General features: G+C 40.2%; 1 protein-coding gene across 2 annotated transcripts; it reads left to right on the top strand.

Moving 5' to 3' along the window:
* The first annotated feature begins 301 nt into the window (after window positions 1–301).
* gpr157 (G protein-coupled receptor 157) lies at window positions 302–6,411 on the top strand. Of its 2 annotated transcripts, XM_072696663.1 has the most exons (4): window positions 328–1,093; window positions 2,319–2,532; window positions 3,095–3,289; window positions 4,991–6,411. In XM_072696663.1, exons 1-4 carry the CDS (start codon window positions 708–710, stop codon window positions 5,204–5,206), a joined length of 1,011 nt encoding a protein of 336 aa, XP_072552764.1. In that variant the 5' UTR covers window positions 328–707; the 3' UTR covers window positions 5,207–6,411. The 2 variants fall into 2 exon arrangements, with proteins under 2 accessions (XP_072552765.1, XP_072552764.1); XM_072696664.1 differs by lacking the exon at window positions 3,095–3,289 and having other exon boundaries at window positions 302–1,093.
* Window positions 6,412–18,990: the final 12,579 nt, after the last annotated feature.

The raw sequence follows: 18,990 nt of genomic DNA, 5'->3' as shown, positions 1-18,990 counted from the left end.
TTGCGCCATCTAATGGTCGCTCAGTGTAATTGCAGAAGCACGAAACGATCCTAATGGCTCCACAACAACTTTTACTTGCGGTCAGTCGCTTCGCTTCTTTCATTTTCCCCAGATATTAATAATCATACTGAAGCACATTAGGAGTGAAATGGGAAACTGTCACAACAGTAAACAGTGTGTGTGTGTGTGTGTGTGTGTGTGTGTGAGTTTGATCTTCTGTGCGTGGTAAAATCACAGAGTGAAGTCAGTGAAGCTTCAGATTCCCTTCAGTTTCCACAGAGGGGCGAAGGAAGGCTCTCTTGAGGAGAAACTGGGAGGAGTTTAAGTGCCATTAGAGGAGATCACACCTCCATGTTTTTTAAAAAAGTGGTGAAAGTTTGTTGAAGGGTAAGGAGAGCTCCTCTGTGCCCCTCCTCACACTGTTTACCTGTTTACCCGCTCGGGGAGCTCGGAGATCCCGATGGCCGCCGTCTTCACCGCTCTGCTGGACCTTAAAGCCCGACTGGTTTGCAGGCAGGAGGAAACCGCGATGCGAAATGGACATGTTTGACGGTCCACTCGCAGGACTGGTCTTCGTTTTTAGGAGGGAGCTGCTGGGAGGTTTAACCTGAGCTGGTCTGGTCAGGAGCAGGCCTGCTGCTGCTGCTGCTGCTGCTGCTGCGCGTTTGCTCGCCCGCCCGCCGTTTCTCGGCTTGTATGGGGAAACTATGGCGGTTGGGAACCAGACTGTAGTGACAGAGGTCTATGTTTACGAGCAGGTCGTGATTCTGTTGTCCTGTGTGTTGTCGTTTTTAGGGTCTCTCCTGATTATATGCACCTACGCCACATGGGGGGACCTCAGAACAACCCCCAGGAAACTCCTGGTGTTCCTCTCTGTGGCCGACCTGCTGTCTGCTCTTTCCTACTTTTATGGAGTTCTGAGGGTTTTCACCTCCAACACTAAGGACTGCATTGCGCAAGGAGCGATATCCACTTTTGCTAACACCAGTTCCTTCTTCTGGACTGTGGCCATTGCCATTTACTTGTACATTTTCATCGTCAAGTCCAGTCAGAGGCTGGCTGACAGCCTGGTGTTATACTTTCACCTCATCAGGTAAAATGTCCTTCTGTGGATTGAAATGAAGAAGCCAACTTTATCAGTAGTTTATTTACTTGTTTTTTGAAAATAAGATATTTTCATTCAGTTTCTGTGGTGTAATGTGTAAAAGCTGACCTCAGCAGTGACCTAAGGGACTGTATTTGGTCACACCAGACTACTTCATTTTAAAAGTAAAAAAAAAAACATTATCCAAAAATAATACCAGGATCATATTGGTATTGACAGATAATTACTGTTAAAAGACTTTAACCGATTAACCCTGATAACCCAGGGCCTGTATGCACAAGTTGCACAAGCTTAGTATCGCAAATGGTTGTACCATTACGTGGCTTCTGTACCACCTCAACCCGCCTTATTTTAAAACTGAAAAATCACCGAACACAAAGTTCACTTTGCTCTCAAAGTGAAAAATTAAATGGACAAGCACAATTTTATATTTGGCATTCAGTAAGTGTTCACCTGTCAGTCTTACTGCACCCTAATGGGCCCTGTCTTACACCCTGCCAACAGTCCATTTTCACGCCTTCCGCCTGTGCCGTTTAAATAGCAGCTTGCTTGTGAATATATCTACGCTGATGGGCGTGGTGGTCTTGAAATGAGGTGTGTTCAGGTCAATTTCTGGTGTATTGCTATCTTGGCAACGGAAAACACAGTTCCACCACTGACTGAAAACAACCTAGGCAGACGTCAACAGTCAGACGTTCGTTGCTATCTTGGCAGTGAATTGTCAACACAGGCGCGTGCCCGACGCGCATACACCCTCGCTTTGCACCATTGAAATAGCAATCCGCCTCAGACCGCACCTGGCTCTTAAAGAGAATGGCGAGTGATCTCACCAATCAGTGGGCTCCCACAGCGCCACCACCCTGTGGCTCTTTTAAAAGCACATGGGGGGGGGGGGGTATGTTTATTTGGCCGTGAGCTAGAGATGCTGAACAGAAATCTGACCGCTCAGACACAGTAATTTTAAAATACCGTCAATATTGTGGTATTATAGTTTTACCACCCAACGATTTCGATATGATTCCGATATTATTGTACATTCCTGGTTGTCTCCATGTACTGTTCCATATTTTGACCCATGTGTCCTGTTGTTATGCCTTTGAAGTGTTTCTCTTTACTCCCCTTCACTTGCTATGTTAAAAACACTTAAACACACATGGATTCCCCAACATAATGTAATGTCTCTTAATTCTGTTATGTGTGTTTTGTCTTTCAGTTGGGGTGTTCCTCTGGCCATCACAGTAGCAGCTCTGGCCCTGCAGAAGATTGGCTACGATGCGTCTGAGGTTTCTGTAGGCTGGTGCTGGGTGAGCATTCAGCAAGATGATCACGTGCTGTGGATGTTGCTGACAGGAAAGATATGGGAGTTCCTTGCTTATGTCATGCTGCCCATCCTGTATATTCTCATCAAAAGCCACATCCACAAAGCAGTAAGCCTCCTCCGTTTGTGTCTGCTTGTGTTTTCAGGATGGAAATCAAGCCATGTGTGACCAGTAGGGTTTTCTAAATGTAGAATTGCCTCTGTTAAATTAATGTAGTTGCGTATGCATTGCAGCAAAGCATTTAAAGCTTGGTCAAGTGCGTGAAATGTATTATTTCCACAAGCTAGTTTCAATCCTGGCTCTGTATTCTAACATTTGAGAGATCTGGTGGGTTATCTCGTCTTGTTTCCTTTCTGAGAACGCCTAATGTAATTTATATTAAATATAAGGACATTTTCTCCTTCTTCTATTAAATTACTTGGAGTAACTTTACAGAAGGTGGTAGTGTTATGGTAGCAAATGCATGTGACCCCAGACTCATACACCCCAAAATGAGTGTAGTGCTTCATAAAACAGTGCAAAATATGACCATATGACCTTCTCAACTAACTGGTTAAGCACAAGCACTGGCTACAGGATACAAACTTCAAGAATAAGGTTCTGCAGCTGTAAATAATGATGCTCATTTTCATTTCTTCTTACTCATTTTTCCCATTCTGCCCTTTTCAAGCATGCTGCCCTTTCAGAGTACCGGCCCATCCTGGCCACTAGCCCTACATCCCAATCGCTGTCCTCCATGGCGGACAGAAAGCTCACCCTCATTCCCATCATCTTCATCGCCTTGCGCATGTGGAGCACAGTCCGCTTCCTGCTCATGCTCACCGGCTCACCTGCCAGACAGAACCCGGTATTGGTTATGTTACATGTGAGTGTGAGACTCCAAACTTCAAGCACGTCAGTGTACTGTTTTCAACCTATGTTAGCTTACTCTTAGCTTAGCACACAGTTTTTTTAGCCAAATGTGTTGCAATTTGTCCTCTATCAAAGTCAGATGTTTTAATATGGTGTCATCGTTTTCCGAGGCAGTACTCTCAGCCAGCACTTCTTGACTGCAGTCCTGAAGAGCCACTGCCAAGTTTAAACTCATCCCTGTGACAATATGCCTAAGCAAATCATCAGATAATTATCGAGCCATATGTAGATGGGTAGGGACAGTCCTAACATCCTGCTCTTCTGGACTTAATAATAAATAGATAATCGAATATCAGGTTTGTTTTTGCCTCCCTAATTTCAAAAATTAAGAGATGCATCGATACTGGAATTCTGGATACTGGAACAATGCAGATATCTGATATTTTGTCATGTACATATCTGCTAATGTTGATGCACATATGGTAGGGACAGTTTTCAACCGTGCAGGACAGTGGTTGAGTTCTGTACACCAGTTCAGTACCCAGGGCCAGTGTCTGTCCAATACCAACAGAAAATGCAGTATTGGGGTAGAAAAGGGCTGTAGTTTTTCTGTCCATGTCTTTGGTTCACATGTTCTTTAAATTTGCCTGAACAGAGATCTGAAGATTATTAATATTATTTTAAAAAATATTAGCTAATTGAACATAATTATAAACTTATATAACTTATCAAATCAGCAAAGTGGTTAAAATAAAGTATTAAACTTACCTTTGCATAAAAATATTGCTTTAGACAAGAACAAGAGCTCTGGGAGATAAATGTTATTTCATCAAACTAAATTTAGTTTTTGGACATGAATGGGTTTCTATCAGATCTATCAGATGCTTGAAAATCTGGAACAGTACTGATATTCAATATTTTCATGCACATCTGTCAAAGCTGATGCCACTATATACATACTTACAAAAACACGGAAATCTGTTTCCTTTCTTTCTTTGTGTTGACATTCTTGTGGGATTTTAAGAGAGAGCATTTTGAACATGTTTATCTTCATTTAAAGCTTAGCATTCAGTTTTTAAGGAAGAACAAAGTAATCTGTACTGGGTTTCATTTCAGCATAAAGATGACCAGTAAATGGTCAATCGAGCATCAAATTAAACACACTCTCTCTGCCAGTTAAAGCAGCATTATGTTGGAATTGGCATTCCTTGATCCTGGGCTTCCCATACAGGGAATTTGTGGAAGTGGAATTTGTGCTTTGAGCCACCACTATAGGACACGCTTTTCACTTGCGTTTTACATGCCGAAAGATACAGTCACTGAAAGTAAAAGAAGAATTTGGACTGATGAGTTAGTGTAATATTACAAATACGACTCTGGTTAAACAGCTTTATGCAGTTCACATGAGTGTTATCCTGCCTGCTTCATCAAAGTTACAAAGTGCATTTGGCAGCGTGCCAAGCCTAGAGTAGCAACAGTAGAGATGCTACTCTCCCAATTACAGGTCAGTGGAATATCACAGTGATTTTAAAGTTGTTTTAAGAAATATTGTTACATAATGCTGCTTTAATGTGATCTTAACACCAATATGTTTTTGGGAAACTGGACTGTTATTAATATTGGCATCTTGGTATATTTTCCGTAATAGAAAGGGGAGGATAAAAGTGGTTTCATGTCATCACTGCTTCTCGCTTTGCATTTTGTTTTTATGCAGGGAATCGGGAACACTTTTCAGGGAGCAGCGAACTGCATCATGTTTGTGCTGTGCACTCGGCCGGTGCGCGCAAGACTCCTCGGCGTGCTCTGCTGCCGAGGACCCGGAACCCAGAGCGGCTCGGACACACTGTCCCAGCGCACAGCTCAAACACACACGGACGAGCCCAGCAGCCCCCGCACCTGGGAGGAAGAAGAGGTCGAAGAGGAGGGTTAAACTTAAAAACAAAAAGGAAAAAAAAAACTCTAGTGCCTCATTGACCTTCAGAGCCTCGGCCAGAACATTACACTTAACCGAGCGGAGCACTCCTTTAAGACAGTGGCCTTTCGCAGCGGGGTTGCTGATCTGTGAAGTGATGACATCAGTGCTTTCTGCAGGGAGGAAAGAGTGAAAATGAATGTGGGGTGAGTGTGTGTATGTGTGTGTAAGAGGTGGTAAAATCTTAAACTCCACCTTCTCCTGGTTTCACCAAGTGCCTTCGGGGATTAAAGAAGACTGCAGTCACATGATTCGGGCCCCAGAGCCCGGTGCACTTTATATTAGCGCTGTAGCTCCGCACTTTAAGAGCCAGCCACTCCACTGTGTTCCGTACGCTGCTATGCTGCTGTCGGCACAGATGTTTTTTTTGTTGTTTTTTTTTTTTTTTTCTGTTCATTTTCTGTGGAAATCAAATCTCTGGCTCAGGGACACAAGGATTCAGAGGTCATTCATAATTTAGTGACCAAAATGGCAAATGTACTGTAAAGGTGCTGTTCACACACCTCATCATTTTCATCCTTTTTCCCCGACTCTGCACATTTTACTGTATGCAAGGCTGCTTACAGTGGTGTATTCTATTTCTGTTTTTTAAACAGGGTTGGACAATGCAGCATGTCTTCTTTTGACTGTACACAGATTATGGTTGCTGTCCCGCAAAAAACCCTTATGCATGATAACTTTACATGAGAAGGAAGACCCCTTTTTTAACTTTCAATGGAAGTGAATGGAAGCAGATTTTAGAGCATTACCTTTGGTCCATTCATCATGAAAATTTGATACAATGTAAAGAACAACTGCCATATTCACATTGTTATAAAGTAAAAAACATAAAAAAATGAGAAAAGATGTTTGCCTGCCAGCAACCCTGCTTTTAATTTCCCTACTGTTTTATACTGTTCTCTCACACTGCAGAGTGTACTGTAACACATTATAGTCTGGTAAAATGTGCATTATCTTTTTTTAGCTGTACAGCTCCAGGTCATTTACCCATTTTAGTCTCGTATCCAAGTGGGATTTAGGTCAAACTCGCAGCTTTCCCACTGAAAGAGTCAGAAAGGGGGAATTTTTGCATTTTTATACAGTGTGCTTGTGTGTTGTATACAAAGAGGCATTTTATGAACATGTCACGGTATTTGGTTTCAATAAAGTCACACTGAGCAATAGATTACTTGTTCTTTTTGTTCGTTTTGAGGAACCATGGCTTTGAAACTAGAGTTTCAAAGCCATTCTCCAGTCCTCTGTCATTATGCTGATATGATGGTCAGTCTCATTTGAATATCCATGATGCCCTTTGGTAACTCTGACTGTCTGAGCTACATTAAGTAGTAGTCTGCTTCACATGAACATTTCTGAACACATTTTCCCTAAGCAAATCTGTGTCCCCATGTATTTCATCCAGCCAATCCAAGTCAGTGCCTCTGTCGTTAAATTTAAAAGACTGTTTTGGCTGGGCTTTAGCTAAAACGGACACACTGTAAATATTTAATCACGCAGTGAGCGATGTTCCGTCGATGCAGGCCTTTCCACAGACAGAACTGAAGAAGACTTTGCCATAGCAGCTTTGCATATGAGCTTTTAGCTCTAGCAGGAACCACTCTCAAAGCACGAGTTCAGCTGAAAGGCATGACGCTGCAGAGGGAAGGGGAAGTGTGTGTTGGGAACATGTTGACGGAACGTGCGAGGGCAGATATGAAGACGTGCCAAAGCAGACAAGATTATTTACACTGTCGCATGCCCTCAGGCAGCAGCTGTTGACAAGCAAGTCTTATGACTTCTCTGAAACAACAGCTGATTAAATGGGTGGAAATTATTTTCTTAGCATGTGGCATGTGATTGCGCTAAACACCTCCAATGATTTTTGATGTTTTTGAAGTTAAGATCAGGTGAAAAGTTATTTTGCTGCATCAAAAAACACTGGATATGAAATTCTGCCTTTTCTACAATGCTATAATATTCAGGGTATAGATGGAAGGATAAAGGGGGGAGGGGTAAACTTGACAATAAATGTATATAAGTAATCCAGTAAACTACAAATTACTTTACTTTATTAATAGAGTAAAGAATTCTTTTAAGGAGGACAAACAATAAAATAAACCTAACAGAACATTAATAAACAGTGCAAAAATAAATATTAACTAGGTTAAATGTCCAAATGTTTCTGGAGGCTTTTTAATGAATGCATTCAGCTGCTTTAACAGGACTCTCTGGAGTAGATAAACATGAACCTATTGGCACCATGCCTAAAGCCAGGTGTGGGCCAGAGTGGTATAAAGCCCATCCAGCATTGGAAGCAGTGGAACTGTGTTCTCTGGAATGATGGTGCTCTATCCAATACTTGTGGGATGAATTGGGGTGATCATCCAATATCCTGACCTCACTAATGTTCTTAAGATAGTCCTTTATTAGCAGTTCTTGTAGCTGAGTTAAGTCTAATCTCCACAACAATGCTCCAAAATCTAGTAGAATAAGCATTATGTATTCTTATTATGTATGTTATATTTACACCAGCTAAATTTTAAGCCTTTTACTAAGAAAAATGAGTTGCTACATGAAGCAGGTTTTGTAACCACAGCAAGTGGGTGGGGACCCCTGCTAGGCTAAAAGCTAATGCTAGACTGCTGACTACTGACAGTCTCTCTCAAAAACAGACTGGAGAACACAGCAAGCCACACAAAAGAACAAGAAGAAGGTGAACTCAAAAGCTCCAAATGAGGACACAAGACCCAGGGAAGCAAGCGGTGCTAGGCTAGTGCTAGCCTAAAAAATAACCCAGCTGACCGGCTACAATCTCTTCAGCTAGATAACAATACACTGCTCTGAGAACAGCAACACTATCTGGTAAGACTGCTACGTTAAAGAAAAGAACATGAATGTGGTCTTGTTACAGTGCTAATAACAAAACGATGCTTCGGCATGCTGCACTATGCGATGCCATGTGAATCCTTTCAGCCACTGTGGTAATTTTTTTGCACCATCACAAATGGAAAATCAGGATGGTTCAAATCTGAGGGAAAATAACCGGGTTGTAAATCGGCTTATAAAATCGCATATATGCATTTCTCACCCCAACCAAAGTCACATATGTAGTATTTATAAATCACTGAAAATATTAAATACTGATGCATTTAATTGCACATTTAAATGACAAAAAAAAAACAATAAACAATACAAATGAGCTTAACTGACCAATCACATCATGCATAGCCTTTCAAAGATATGCACTCTGAATATAAGCAATAATCTTAATTAATACTGTCTTTAGCTGAACGCTCTTGATTACTGGTGCTTAGTGCCCAAATGGCATTGTTACAGATCCCTTTCCTGTGTGTAACCCTATTCCATTTCCTGTCTGTAACCTTATTCCATTTCCCTCAGGCAACCCTTCAGTTTACATGCCCTAATGCTGTTCTTCTGACACTGAGCCACTGACCTTGACCCAGTGCGCAATGCTGCAGCTTAGTGCTGTTCTGTTCTCTCAGCATGATTCGCTCAGCACTGTAAACGCGCACCACTGCTTCTCCCTCTCAGTGATCATCACCCAGACCCTCATTCCTGTACTTTATTGCACTGCAGAAGAACACCCCCACAAAAAAACAGCATTAATAAAGGACTGTGCACAGTCCCCTTGGTGGGGACACCCTCCTCTTTCCAAACTTCAGCACAGGAGTGTTCCTCCTGTGACCTGCCCAAATAAAGCGTTGAAGTGCTCCTGCTTAAGTTGATGAGGTTGGATCAATAAGATTAATGGCTTGTTCAGGGAGGAATAGGAATGAAGCAGTCTGCAGTGGTGCACTGCAGGAGGGAGTCATATAGTAGCCGTACAGAGACCCCTACTGTCTGCCTGGTGCTAATAAAGTGGCCTGCAGGCTTCTGCTAGTTTTACAAGTGCGGTACTAAGAGAGTGGTGTTTGGAGGGAACCCGATTTGAACGTCTATAAAGTGCTGCAGACTGAATCTGTTATTTTTATATAGTCTGGTAAGGAAAATGACATGATATGGTTTGGTTTAAGTGTTAAAATTGTGTGTGGTCAGACAGTTAATGGGTACAAGTATTGGGACACCTGCTCATTCATTGTTCCTTCTGTAATCAAGGGTATTAAAAACAGTTGATGAGTAACTGTCTTTACTGTTCAGGGAAGGCTTTCTAATACATTTTGGAGCATAGCTGTGAGGATCTGATTGCATTTAACGAAATGAGCGTTATTGAAGTCAGGATATTGGATGACCACCACCCCACATCATCCCACAAGTCTCATTCCAGAGAACAGATTTAATAAATGAAATACAGACATAAATGAATGAATGAATCCAGCTCTATAGAATCAAAACATAGTTCTGGTTCTAAAATCTGAATGCTTGAGCCATGCTGAAAAACATTATTAAATGCTCAATTTGCACAGATTTAACTGCAATTCTACATTAAAATGCCAATATTCTACCATTTTCTTTAGATTTGAATGACATTTCTGTGGGTTTATGTACCACAAACAGGTATTTACATGAGCATTCCCCATCCTCTCTTTATTATTGTACTTTATATATGTTAATATACCAGTAAGACTATTAGTAACACTTTATTTGGATAATTCATTGTAGATGCTCACCGATCAATGTTCACAGATCTTTTAGGGTTAGACTTATGGTTAAGGGTATGGTTAGGGCTAGGGTAAGCTTAGGTGCAGGGTTACATTCAATAGATAACCCTTTACATTCAAATTGGAGTTCAGTTACATTTAATAGACATTTAGGTGAATGTTAGTTCAATGTCAGGTGAGCATCTATGAGGCATTTATAATGGACCATCCAACTAAAGTGATACCAGACCTGTATATCTAAATGACCTCAGATTCAGATTTACTGTCCTGTTTTGTGCCTCTTTCTTAAAATCTGGACTGAAACACCCCTTATACCTTAAACATAAATGGGCAATGAGTAAAACTGATGTAGATGGATTAGGTGGTTATGTGTAAATGCACTGGGATTTACTGACCTCACAAAAACTTGGGTACTTTTTGCATCCAAGGTTCCACTAGTGGACTGTATGGACAGGGGAGTAAATTAAGTTTACACTGTAAACTCTCTTAATTAAAAAAGTAAGACAATATTTCATGATATTAGTCCTTTTACATAGCAACACTAGTTTTAGTGGCTACAGCAGACATTAATTGGTAACACTGTTGCAAGTCAGAAATGTCCCCAAAGTAACACCATGAATAACTCGTAATAGAGGCTGGAACAGATTCTCAGAATGTGTCCTTGAATGGATCAATCATAACCATGAGTTATACATGAGGCATATTGTAGGTGTTAATAAATGTTATCATTTCGATGGTATTGATTATATTGAATGATGGTTAGAACTCAGAGACAATGTTTACATGCGCAATCACTCAAAAACTCTTTAGAGGAACGTTTTCTAATTATTCATGGAATAAAGCCTTTATCATCGGTAGGTATTTTGACAGTAAGAACAGAAGGACAATCTACAGTGATGTGCTGGAGGAACAGGAGCCAGGTCATGCTGAAAGAAAGTGACAATAAGACCTCCTTTGTCCTTCAGAATGCTGGACTGATTGCTTTGCTGTGTTTCCAGCACCAGTCTGCTTGGTGCATTGGCAGCTTCTGCAGGCACTGGTAAGACTTTATCAAATGGACACACTTTCGCCATTCTTGTTCTTTCTTCTCCTCACAGAAGAGTTTGGCAGTCTGCCCACTTAATTCATTAACTCTGCAGCAGGGGAGCTAGGAGCGAAATGCAGAGAAGTTCTTTGTTCAGACGGCAGATTGTTGATTATGCAATGATAGTGACGGCTCCTTGGGCTGATGGCATGGAGCAGCACTCCTTGAAGGGTGAAATGAACACTGCTTCCAGAAATGTGTGAATGACTGATTCATTAAAATGTGTTTCAGAACAGGATTTGAGAAGACTTTTATAGTCAAGCTCCAGGCTGGAATCACTAAAACCGGCAGGCTGGATTCTGATGCGGCTGCAGCAGATGCTTCTTTAAACCCTCATAACAGCAGAAGAGTGGAATCGCTGAAGCATGCAATATGAGGCTTGGAAAAGGAAGTGAAAGTGGAAACTGTGCTTCTCGATTGGAGGTTTCACCAAATCGGAGTGTTCTAATACTTTTGTTTGCGAATATTCACAAGCACATAAGCAAAATGCCTGAAAGCAACACTTTGAAATCTTGGTTGATCCACGCTTGAAATCATTGTCAAATTGATTACGAGGCCAAAATTTCACTTTTTTCTTGCATATTTGCATGACCGTTTTCCATCTTATCTCTACTGCTGCTGCTTTTGTTACTGTGCCTTCAACTTTTATATGTAAATGACCTCTGTTCAAAATAACTTTCCTGTATTGTGCTTCCTTCTAAAAAAAAAAAAAAAAAAAAAAATCAAGATAAAATGGTGACCACTTAGCACTACTCTTACCTCTGTCAAACTGCAGATCACATGGTGACCACGTCATGTTTCCTGAAATTCCGCCCACAGGAAGCTGAAAATAGCCAAAAAGAAGTGTCTAAACATGAACATTTGAAACTGGTGAGATCTCTGCTTGTGATACATGCACATATTCCTACCCACAGGTTTTAATGGTCAGAATGTGGGTTTAAACTGAACCTTCTGACCTTCTTGTACTTAGGTTGCCACTCAACCTTTCACCTTAAACTCCATCCTGTTTTCCAACTGTTAAATGTACTTTTACTATTGCAGTTTTCAGACTGTTCTAACAGTTTCAACACAAATGTAGTTTCTCAAACTTTACGCTAGGACTGCAGAGACATACCCATAGTGAGTGCCTGGGCTAGTGAGTATGCAGTAAATGCAGTTAAACTGGAGCACTCACGTTGTGCACTACTTTGAAACCCAAAATGGTTTTTCCCCCCTCCTCTGCACCTTCTGACATTGAGTAATTATTCTATTACACCACCCAATAGCTCTTCAGATTCTTCTGCATATAAAAAGCGGAGGTCATATATCTCCTTTGGAAAGAGGATGGTGAGCTTTGGTGATCTTTTGTGAGAAGGAGAGTGAATTACTGATCAATAGATGCATTAATTAAGAAAGTGTTTGTTTGCAGGATGTTCAATCTTAGGATGAATGTGCCCTGGAGGAGAGGGCAGTTCCAGGCCTTCAAGGCTACTGGTCAATGTGCAAGGGGAGAAACAAATCTCTCTTTTTGGGTCATTTGAATCTATTTTAATTTATTGTACTACATCTGCTGCATTATTTTCATGGAGCATAAGCAGTAATGCAAAATGTTCCCAGTTGCATTCAGCTAATGGAAATAGCATTAAATATACATTTTTACAACCACAGTTGAGATGTGATAGAAAAAACATTATTGGGTATACGTATTCAGATTATAGAAATGAATCTGTATTTAGTCCAGGATGAATTCCTTACAAAGATAGTACTCAGAAAACAGTTACTTCTTACATATGAAGGGAAAAAGTAAACACTTACAGTCTTTCAAAAGTACAGTCTTTTACCAGCAAGAGTCAGGGACGGAGCCAGACATTTTTAATAGCCGGGGCTTACGCTGCCTTAAAGTGCACCTCAGCAGTTTTGTTTTTTTTACTTCTGTTTTTCTGTTGACAACAGAGAGCAAGTATATTTACAAGTACTGCAAACAAAACAAAGCATAAAGTATGAGAATTAAATAACCAACAGATAAACAATTTAAAATAGTTATCAAAAGTTATTTGTTGACGTGTCCCTAACTCTGAGAATCAGGGCTCATAGACAAATCCAAGTTTCCCACTTGTAAACATGAGTTTGTGATGGTGTTCATGTGCACTCACCTCGTAAACACTGCTACACTTGTGCTACACTTTATATAAACCAGGTTAATAGAAATGTATAAACACAATGGTGGTTTACAATTAGGCTACAATATTTAGCCATTTTAATGTTGCATAATGTTAATACAGTGTTATCCAAGTTTGCTTAAATGCTATTTTCTGTTTCTTAGTTTTACATTTCTTTTTCTATAACATCTAAAGCAGCACAAAAGTATGGCATTTTCTCCTGTTTTAGTGAGTCAGAATTACACTGATAGGCCGCGATGACAGAGACACCTCTCATAAGCCCCAATGCAGCATCTACTGCACACCCACTACCACTGTGGACACACCCCAAACTACATCTTTCTGCTGTTCACCGGTTGATGCAGATGTTGATGAAGCTGACTGGCTCTTTTAGTTGAAGGGCGGGGTTTTGTTCATAATCAGCAAGCTGATTGGCTCTTTTAGTTGAAGGGCGTGGTTTTGTTCATAATCAGCAAGCTGATTGGCTCTTTTAGTTGAAGGGCGTGGTTTTGTTCATAATCAGCAAGCTGATTGGCTCTTTTAGTTGAAGGGCCTTTATTGTTGTACTCTATTTGCTTTGTCTGTAAACAGACGCCATGTTGAGCGTTACGAGAATATATTACAACCAGTGGCCGGTGTCCTTATTTCTAACGACAGTTGCATAAATGGCGGTATTTCCCCAGAACCTTTGGCCAGTGACTTGTGCCGGTCCAGTCAGAGACAGTAAGGGGATATGACACAAAGGTATTCGCTATGAAACTGTATTATCTAAAACTTATTCGGGGGTTTCGAGAAAACATCCGGTGCTTTAGCCCCATAAGCCACCCTGTCCCAGCTCCGCCTGTGGTGTTTATTATTTAAGTATGCCCTCGTAGGTTTGTGCTGATATTGGAGCTGGTGTACTGTAGTCGCAGGCACTAATTACAGGCCAGTATCTCACGGTGTGGCACAAACCCTAACCATTCTCGCATTTTTTGTTAGATTTTAAGATAAAGATAATTGTGTGTTTCTCTAAATAGCTCCATCCTCTCAGTGTCCCCGCTCCTATCACATCAGTCAAAATAGTAGAGAAATCGTTCATAAATCCCCAATCAGCAGGGTTACAAGCAATGGCCAAAACATTATATTACAGATGGTATTTATCCACACACACACACACTGCTAAAATGTTAAATATTATAAACTTCCTTTTATTTGAGGCTAGACTATGTTTCCGGTTTGGCCTGACCGGGGCAGCAGATCATGCTCTCTCTGATTGGCCGATTTCTGATTTCGTGTCTCAAACCCCGCAGTGTACCCTACTCACCTACCTATCTACCTAGCAACACTTCTGATGACTAATGCCCTGATTAAACCCACGGTGTTTGTGTGTGTAGTGTACGCATATGCGGTTTGGGACACCGTGCGAATAACAGCGTAAATCCCCAGCATTTAGCGCTGGCTTTCGTTTCGTTTTAATTATTAATGGCAATATCAAATCAAATCAAATCAAATTTTATTTGTCACATACATAGTAATACACAGTATAACTTGCAGTGAAATGCTTTTTTGACAGTCTGCCCACATCAAAGTTATTCAATAAGATCTAAATTTAAACTAAACCTTAACTTAATGAAATGAAGTGCAAAAGTGCAAAAAAATAAAAATAAAATAAATAAAATAAGTTACATTTAAGTTAAATTTAAGTTAAAAATAAAATATGAAAATATGGAAATATAGAAATATAAGAAGCAAAAAAAATATATACAGATGGAATAGTGCGTGTCTGTGTGTATATATATATATGTATGTATACATATGTACATATTTGTCTGTATGTGAGTGTATATGTGAGTTAAAAAGAAATATTTGCATTATTGTCCGTAGTGAGTTGTCCGTGAGCCATAGTTGTGTAATATCGTTACATTAGCGGATTAATCTTCCAAATATAAGTCGAAACAAATGTTTTAAAACATAAAAATTTATTTGATGAACGTTGCTGCTTTGCTATGACTGGTGATATGTGTGAATGTGGCGGAGTGACACTACTGGGCCAGATTGCCGTTGTCGCGCAATATTTGCATTTCTAAAACGTCTCTCAGTCAATCACATAGTAGGTCGAAACTATTTACAAGTAGTGCACAGTCGTTATACAGACTCTAAAAAAACTCAACAAACATCTTTACAAACACTGACATTTCTGCTAAACCATGAGTTTAATAACATCAGAGTGATCCGGTATTTATCTCAGTGTTGCTGAGCTCTGCTAAAGCCTGAGTAGACTGATAAATCACTGAGCTGATTTAGTCATTTATTTAAGTGTTCCTGAGCTAAAGCTTGGGTAGACTGATCATTTATCACTGTGCTGATCTGAACTGCTAATCTTCTCAATAGTGATACTTCTGTAACTTGTTCAGCATTTCCTAGAGGCCTATACTGTCCCACCTGTCTAGTCTAAAGTTAAAAGGTGTCTAACTGTATCAGTGTTTTATAAAACCAGTTACCACCTAATATAAATTTTTGTGAAAGATATCAAAAACATAACAGTCACGAGTGTGTGGTTTTTATATGGGTCACTCAAAGCATTAAGCTAAAAATGTCCAAAAGTGAGTTTCGGCAACATGCTCTGGAGATTGTGGCATTTAGAGCACTAAAGAAACACTTATACTAAGTATTTGTCATGATTACCAACATTGCCAGTATACCATATAACAGAGGTCTTAATATCATAAAAAAGGCAGTCACCCAGTTGTTAGCTATATTTACCAGATAGCCCATTTAATGAGACACAACTACCAAATAAAGTGTGTCAGTGGTGAATCATCTCTGGAAAGCTTTTCTAGCTGAACTGAGAGGCAGTGTGAAGCCTGTAGGGGGGGCCAGAGTGCTGTGAAAGCTCTGACTTTACAGCCAGCTTTCTAGGACACATGAGCTCAAGCTGTTAAGGCAAGAATGGTTTCTTTTAGTATCTCCCCCTCAGGTAGTGGAAGTGCCCTGTGCATGACCTACATCTGCTGCCAACTACTTGTTACCATGATCAAAGATGAGGGGCAAGCTGGGTCCAACAGAGAGCTCAAACCAGTTTCAAACAGCCCTTAGTGTTTCCTCTCCTCCCCTGTGAAAGGAGAAAGCATTTGCACTGCTTATTTGCTCCATCTGGCATCTGAGCTCTGATTGCTCTTGCAGGGTATTATTAGTGGCAAGGCTTTTGTATCACTTTAGTGTCTAAATTCTAGGAAAGACATGCCTTACTTTTTTTGGCTTATTTGGCTTATAGGGGTTTAAGGATATGGCAATTCACAGTGCGATGTACACTGGTTTTTCCATCATGATAAATATTTCATAATTATTTTTTTATTTCTTCGTTAAAGCCCATTTCCATTTCACGTTTATTTCTTAGTATAAAAAACAAAGACACATAACATTTACATGGATTTTAATTAGTGTAAGATACTTTTTTTCTTTTGAGACTTTTGAGGTTGTCATTTTGGGAAATTCTGTTAAGAGGTGCATGCTTTTTGAATGGTATGCTGGTCTGGTGTTGGTGTGGCGCTGGATAACCACCACATCTATGTTCAAAACCCAACAAATAATGCAATCTTCCAGTGTTTTTGTGTGCTGGTGACCATGCTGGGTTTTTAGTACCTTGAGTCAATTGAACAGGTAAATGTAATTAATGACCTCAAATTTACTGCTATATTATTGTATGTTAATGTATATTGTATAATATATACTGTATATTATACAGTATATGAACAACAGTGTTGGGACACCTGCTCGTTCACTGTTTCTTTAAAAAGAGTAAAAGGGTTTATCCTGATTTGGTTGCAGTAACTGTCTCTACTGTCCAGGGAAGGTTTTCTACTAGATTGTGGAGAATTGTTTTGAGTTGTGCTGTGATTTGAATGCACTGAGCAACAAGAGCATTAGTGAGGTCAGGATGTTGGATGGGCACCATTCCACATCATCCCCAACTTCTCAATTCATCCCAAAAGTATTGGATGGAGCACCATCGTTCCAGCATTTGCTGACACATCTGTGTGAGAATATAGTAACTGCATGAACTACACATGGAAACCAGTAGCTTATTGGATGGAAGTTCCTTATGCCAGTAATTATTATTAGTGCTTCATCTTCAATTTGGACCATATATAGATTTAATAAGCTCTAATATATATATATAAGCTAAGCTAACACTGGTGCAGATATAACATTTTTGGTTCTGCCCTATTACACCTAAACATTTAAAGCATGTCAAAAACATTCTTCATGTTTTTTATAAGCTATATATGTTTGTAACAGACAATTAATATGATTAATTGCCAAAAGAATAGGTCTTTCTGTAGAAGATAAACATTAAACTATTGGCACCATGCCTAATGCTAGCCCTGGGCTATAGGAGTATAAAGCTCCCAGCACTGAGCAGTGGAGCAATAGAACTGTGTTCTCTGGAATAATGGATGGTGCTCCATCCAATATGTATGGGATGATTGGTTGGGGATGAGGTGGGGTGTAGATCATCCAACATCCTGACCACGCTAATGCTCTTGTTGCTGAATGCATTCAAATCCTCAGGCCAATGTTCCGAAATATGGACAATGAGCAAACAATGAATGAGCAGGTGTCCTAATACTTTTGTCCATATAGTGTCTTTAATCTTCAAGCATTATGATCTTACCTTTTTTTGTCATATCCTACCTCTATTAAAAAAGAGGCCTGCACATACCAGCTGCAGCTCCAGCTGAAAAGATGTGCATTATCGAGCACTTTCCCTCCTGCCAAGCTGTAGCTGCAGGCTACATTCAAACCCCTTTTCTGACATACACACACAAAGCAGCAGCATTGCAAGCACCCAGGAGTTAACACACCCTCACTCTACCCTATTGCTGTACACAAACAGAACTCACTCAGTCCTCCTGCTACATCAAACGCACAAGGCCAGACAGCCAAGGATCAAAAACACACCGTAAGCGCTGCGGGCGGGTCGAGCTTCTGAAGGATGTTCTCCTGTGTTTTCTTTTCTCTGCCTGTTTGTCAGTTTCTCGCCACCTTTTGAAGAAAGCCTGCGCTCAGAGTCAGAGAAGATACATTAACTCAAATAAAGATAAAACCTCATCTGTAAACATCTGTTCACCTTTCAAACCTCAAACCTCAAACTGTGTCTCTGCTTCTATCACTCTCCTCTTTTAGCTACACTCTTAGACTGCGAGGTTCTTGAGGGGTCTTTAGTAAATGCAAAGTTAATTTTATGTCTGTCTATGCATTGATGGGCCTTGCACATTTTCTTTGAACATTTTACATATATCAGGTTTATTTAATGGGTTTGGGAATGAACCCCCCTTATATATAGAACCATTACAGTAACTGATAGCTTAAATGGTTGTTTTCATGCTGTGTATGGTTACAAGTTGAAGAACCCTTATGGTTCTGTATAGAACTCATTTTGTTAAGTATATTCTGTTGTCATTATGTAATACGTACATTATATGTCTAAATGTTTGTGAACACCTCTTCTCATGAACGCATTCAACTACGTTAAGTTTCACTTAACACACACACAGCTTGTCTAGTCCCCATAATGAAGTACTGCCAATATAATAGGACTCTCTGGATCAGATAAACATGACCTGTTGACACAGTGCATAATGCCAGGCGAGAGCTAGAGGTGTATGAAGCCCCCAGCATGGAGCTGTGCAACAGTGGAACTGGGCTCTCTGGAATGACGGATGGTGCTCCATCCTGTACTTTTTGATTAGTTTGGGAGTTTGGGATGAGGTGAGGTGGTAATCATCCAACATCCTGAGCTCTTGTCGCTGAATGCAATCAAATCCTGTGTTCCAGTGTTCAAAAAAAAAAAAAAAACTAATAGAATTACATTAGTTCCAATTTTGTTTCATGACTCCAGAATCCCAAAATGTGAAAGATGAAAGAAAACTGGAACTTTTT

Source organism: Salminus brasiliensis, chromosome 14 (genome assembly GCF_030463535.1).
Source record: "Salminus brasiliensis chromosome 14, fSalBra1.hap2, whole genome shotgun sequence".
NCBI classification, from domain to species: Eukaryota; Metazoa; Chordata; class Actinopteri; order Characiformes; family Bryconidae; genus Salminus; species Salminus brasiliensis.
This window is presented reverse-complemented; position numbering and strand designations above follow the sequence as displayed.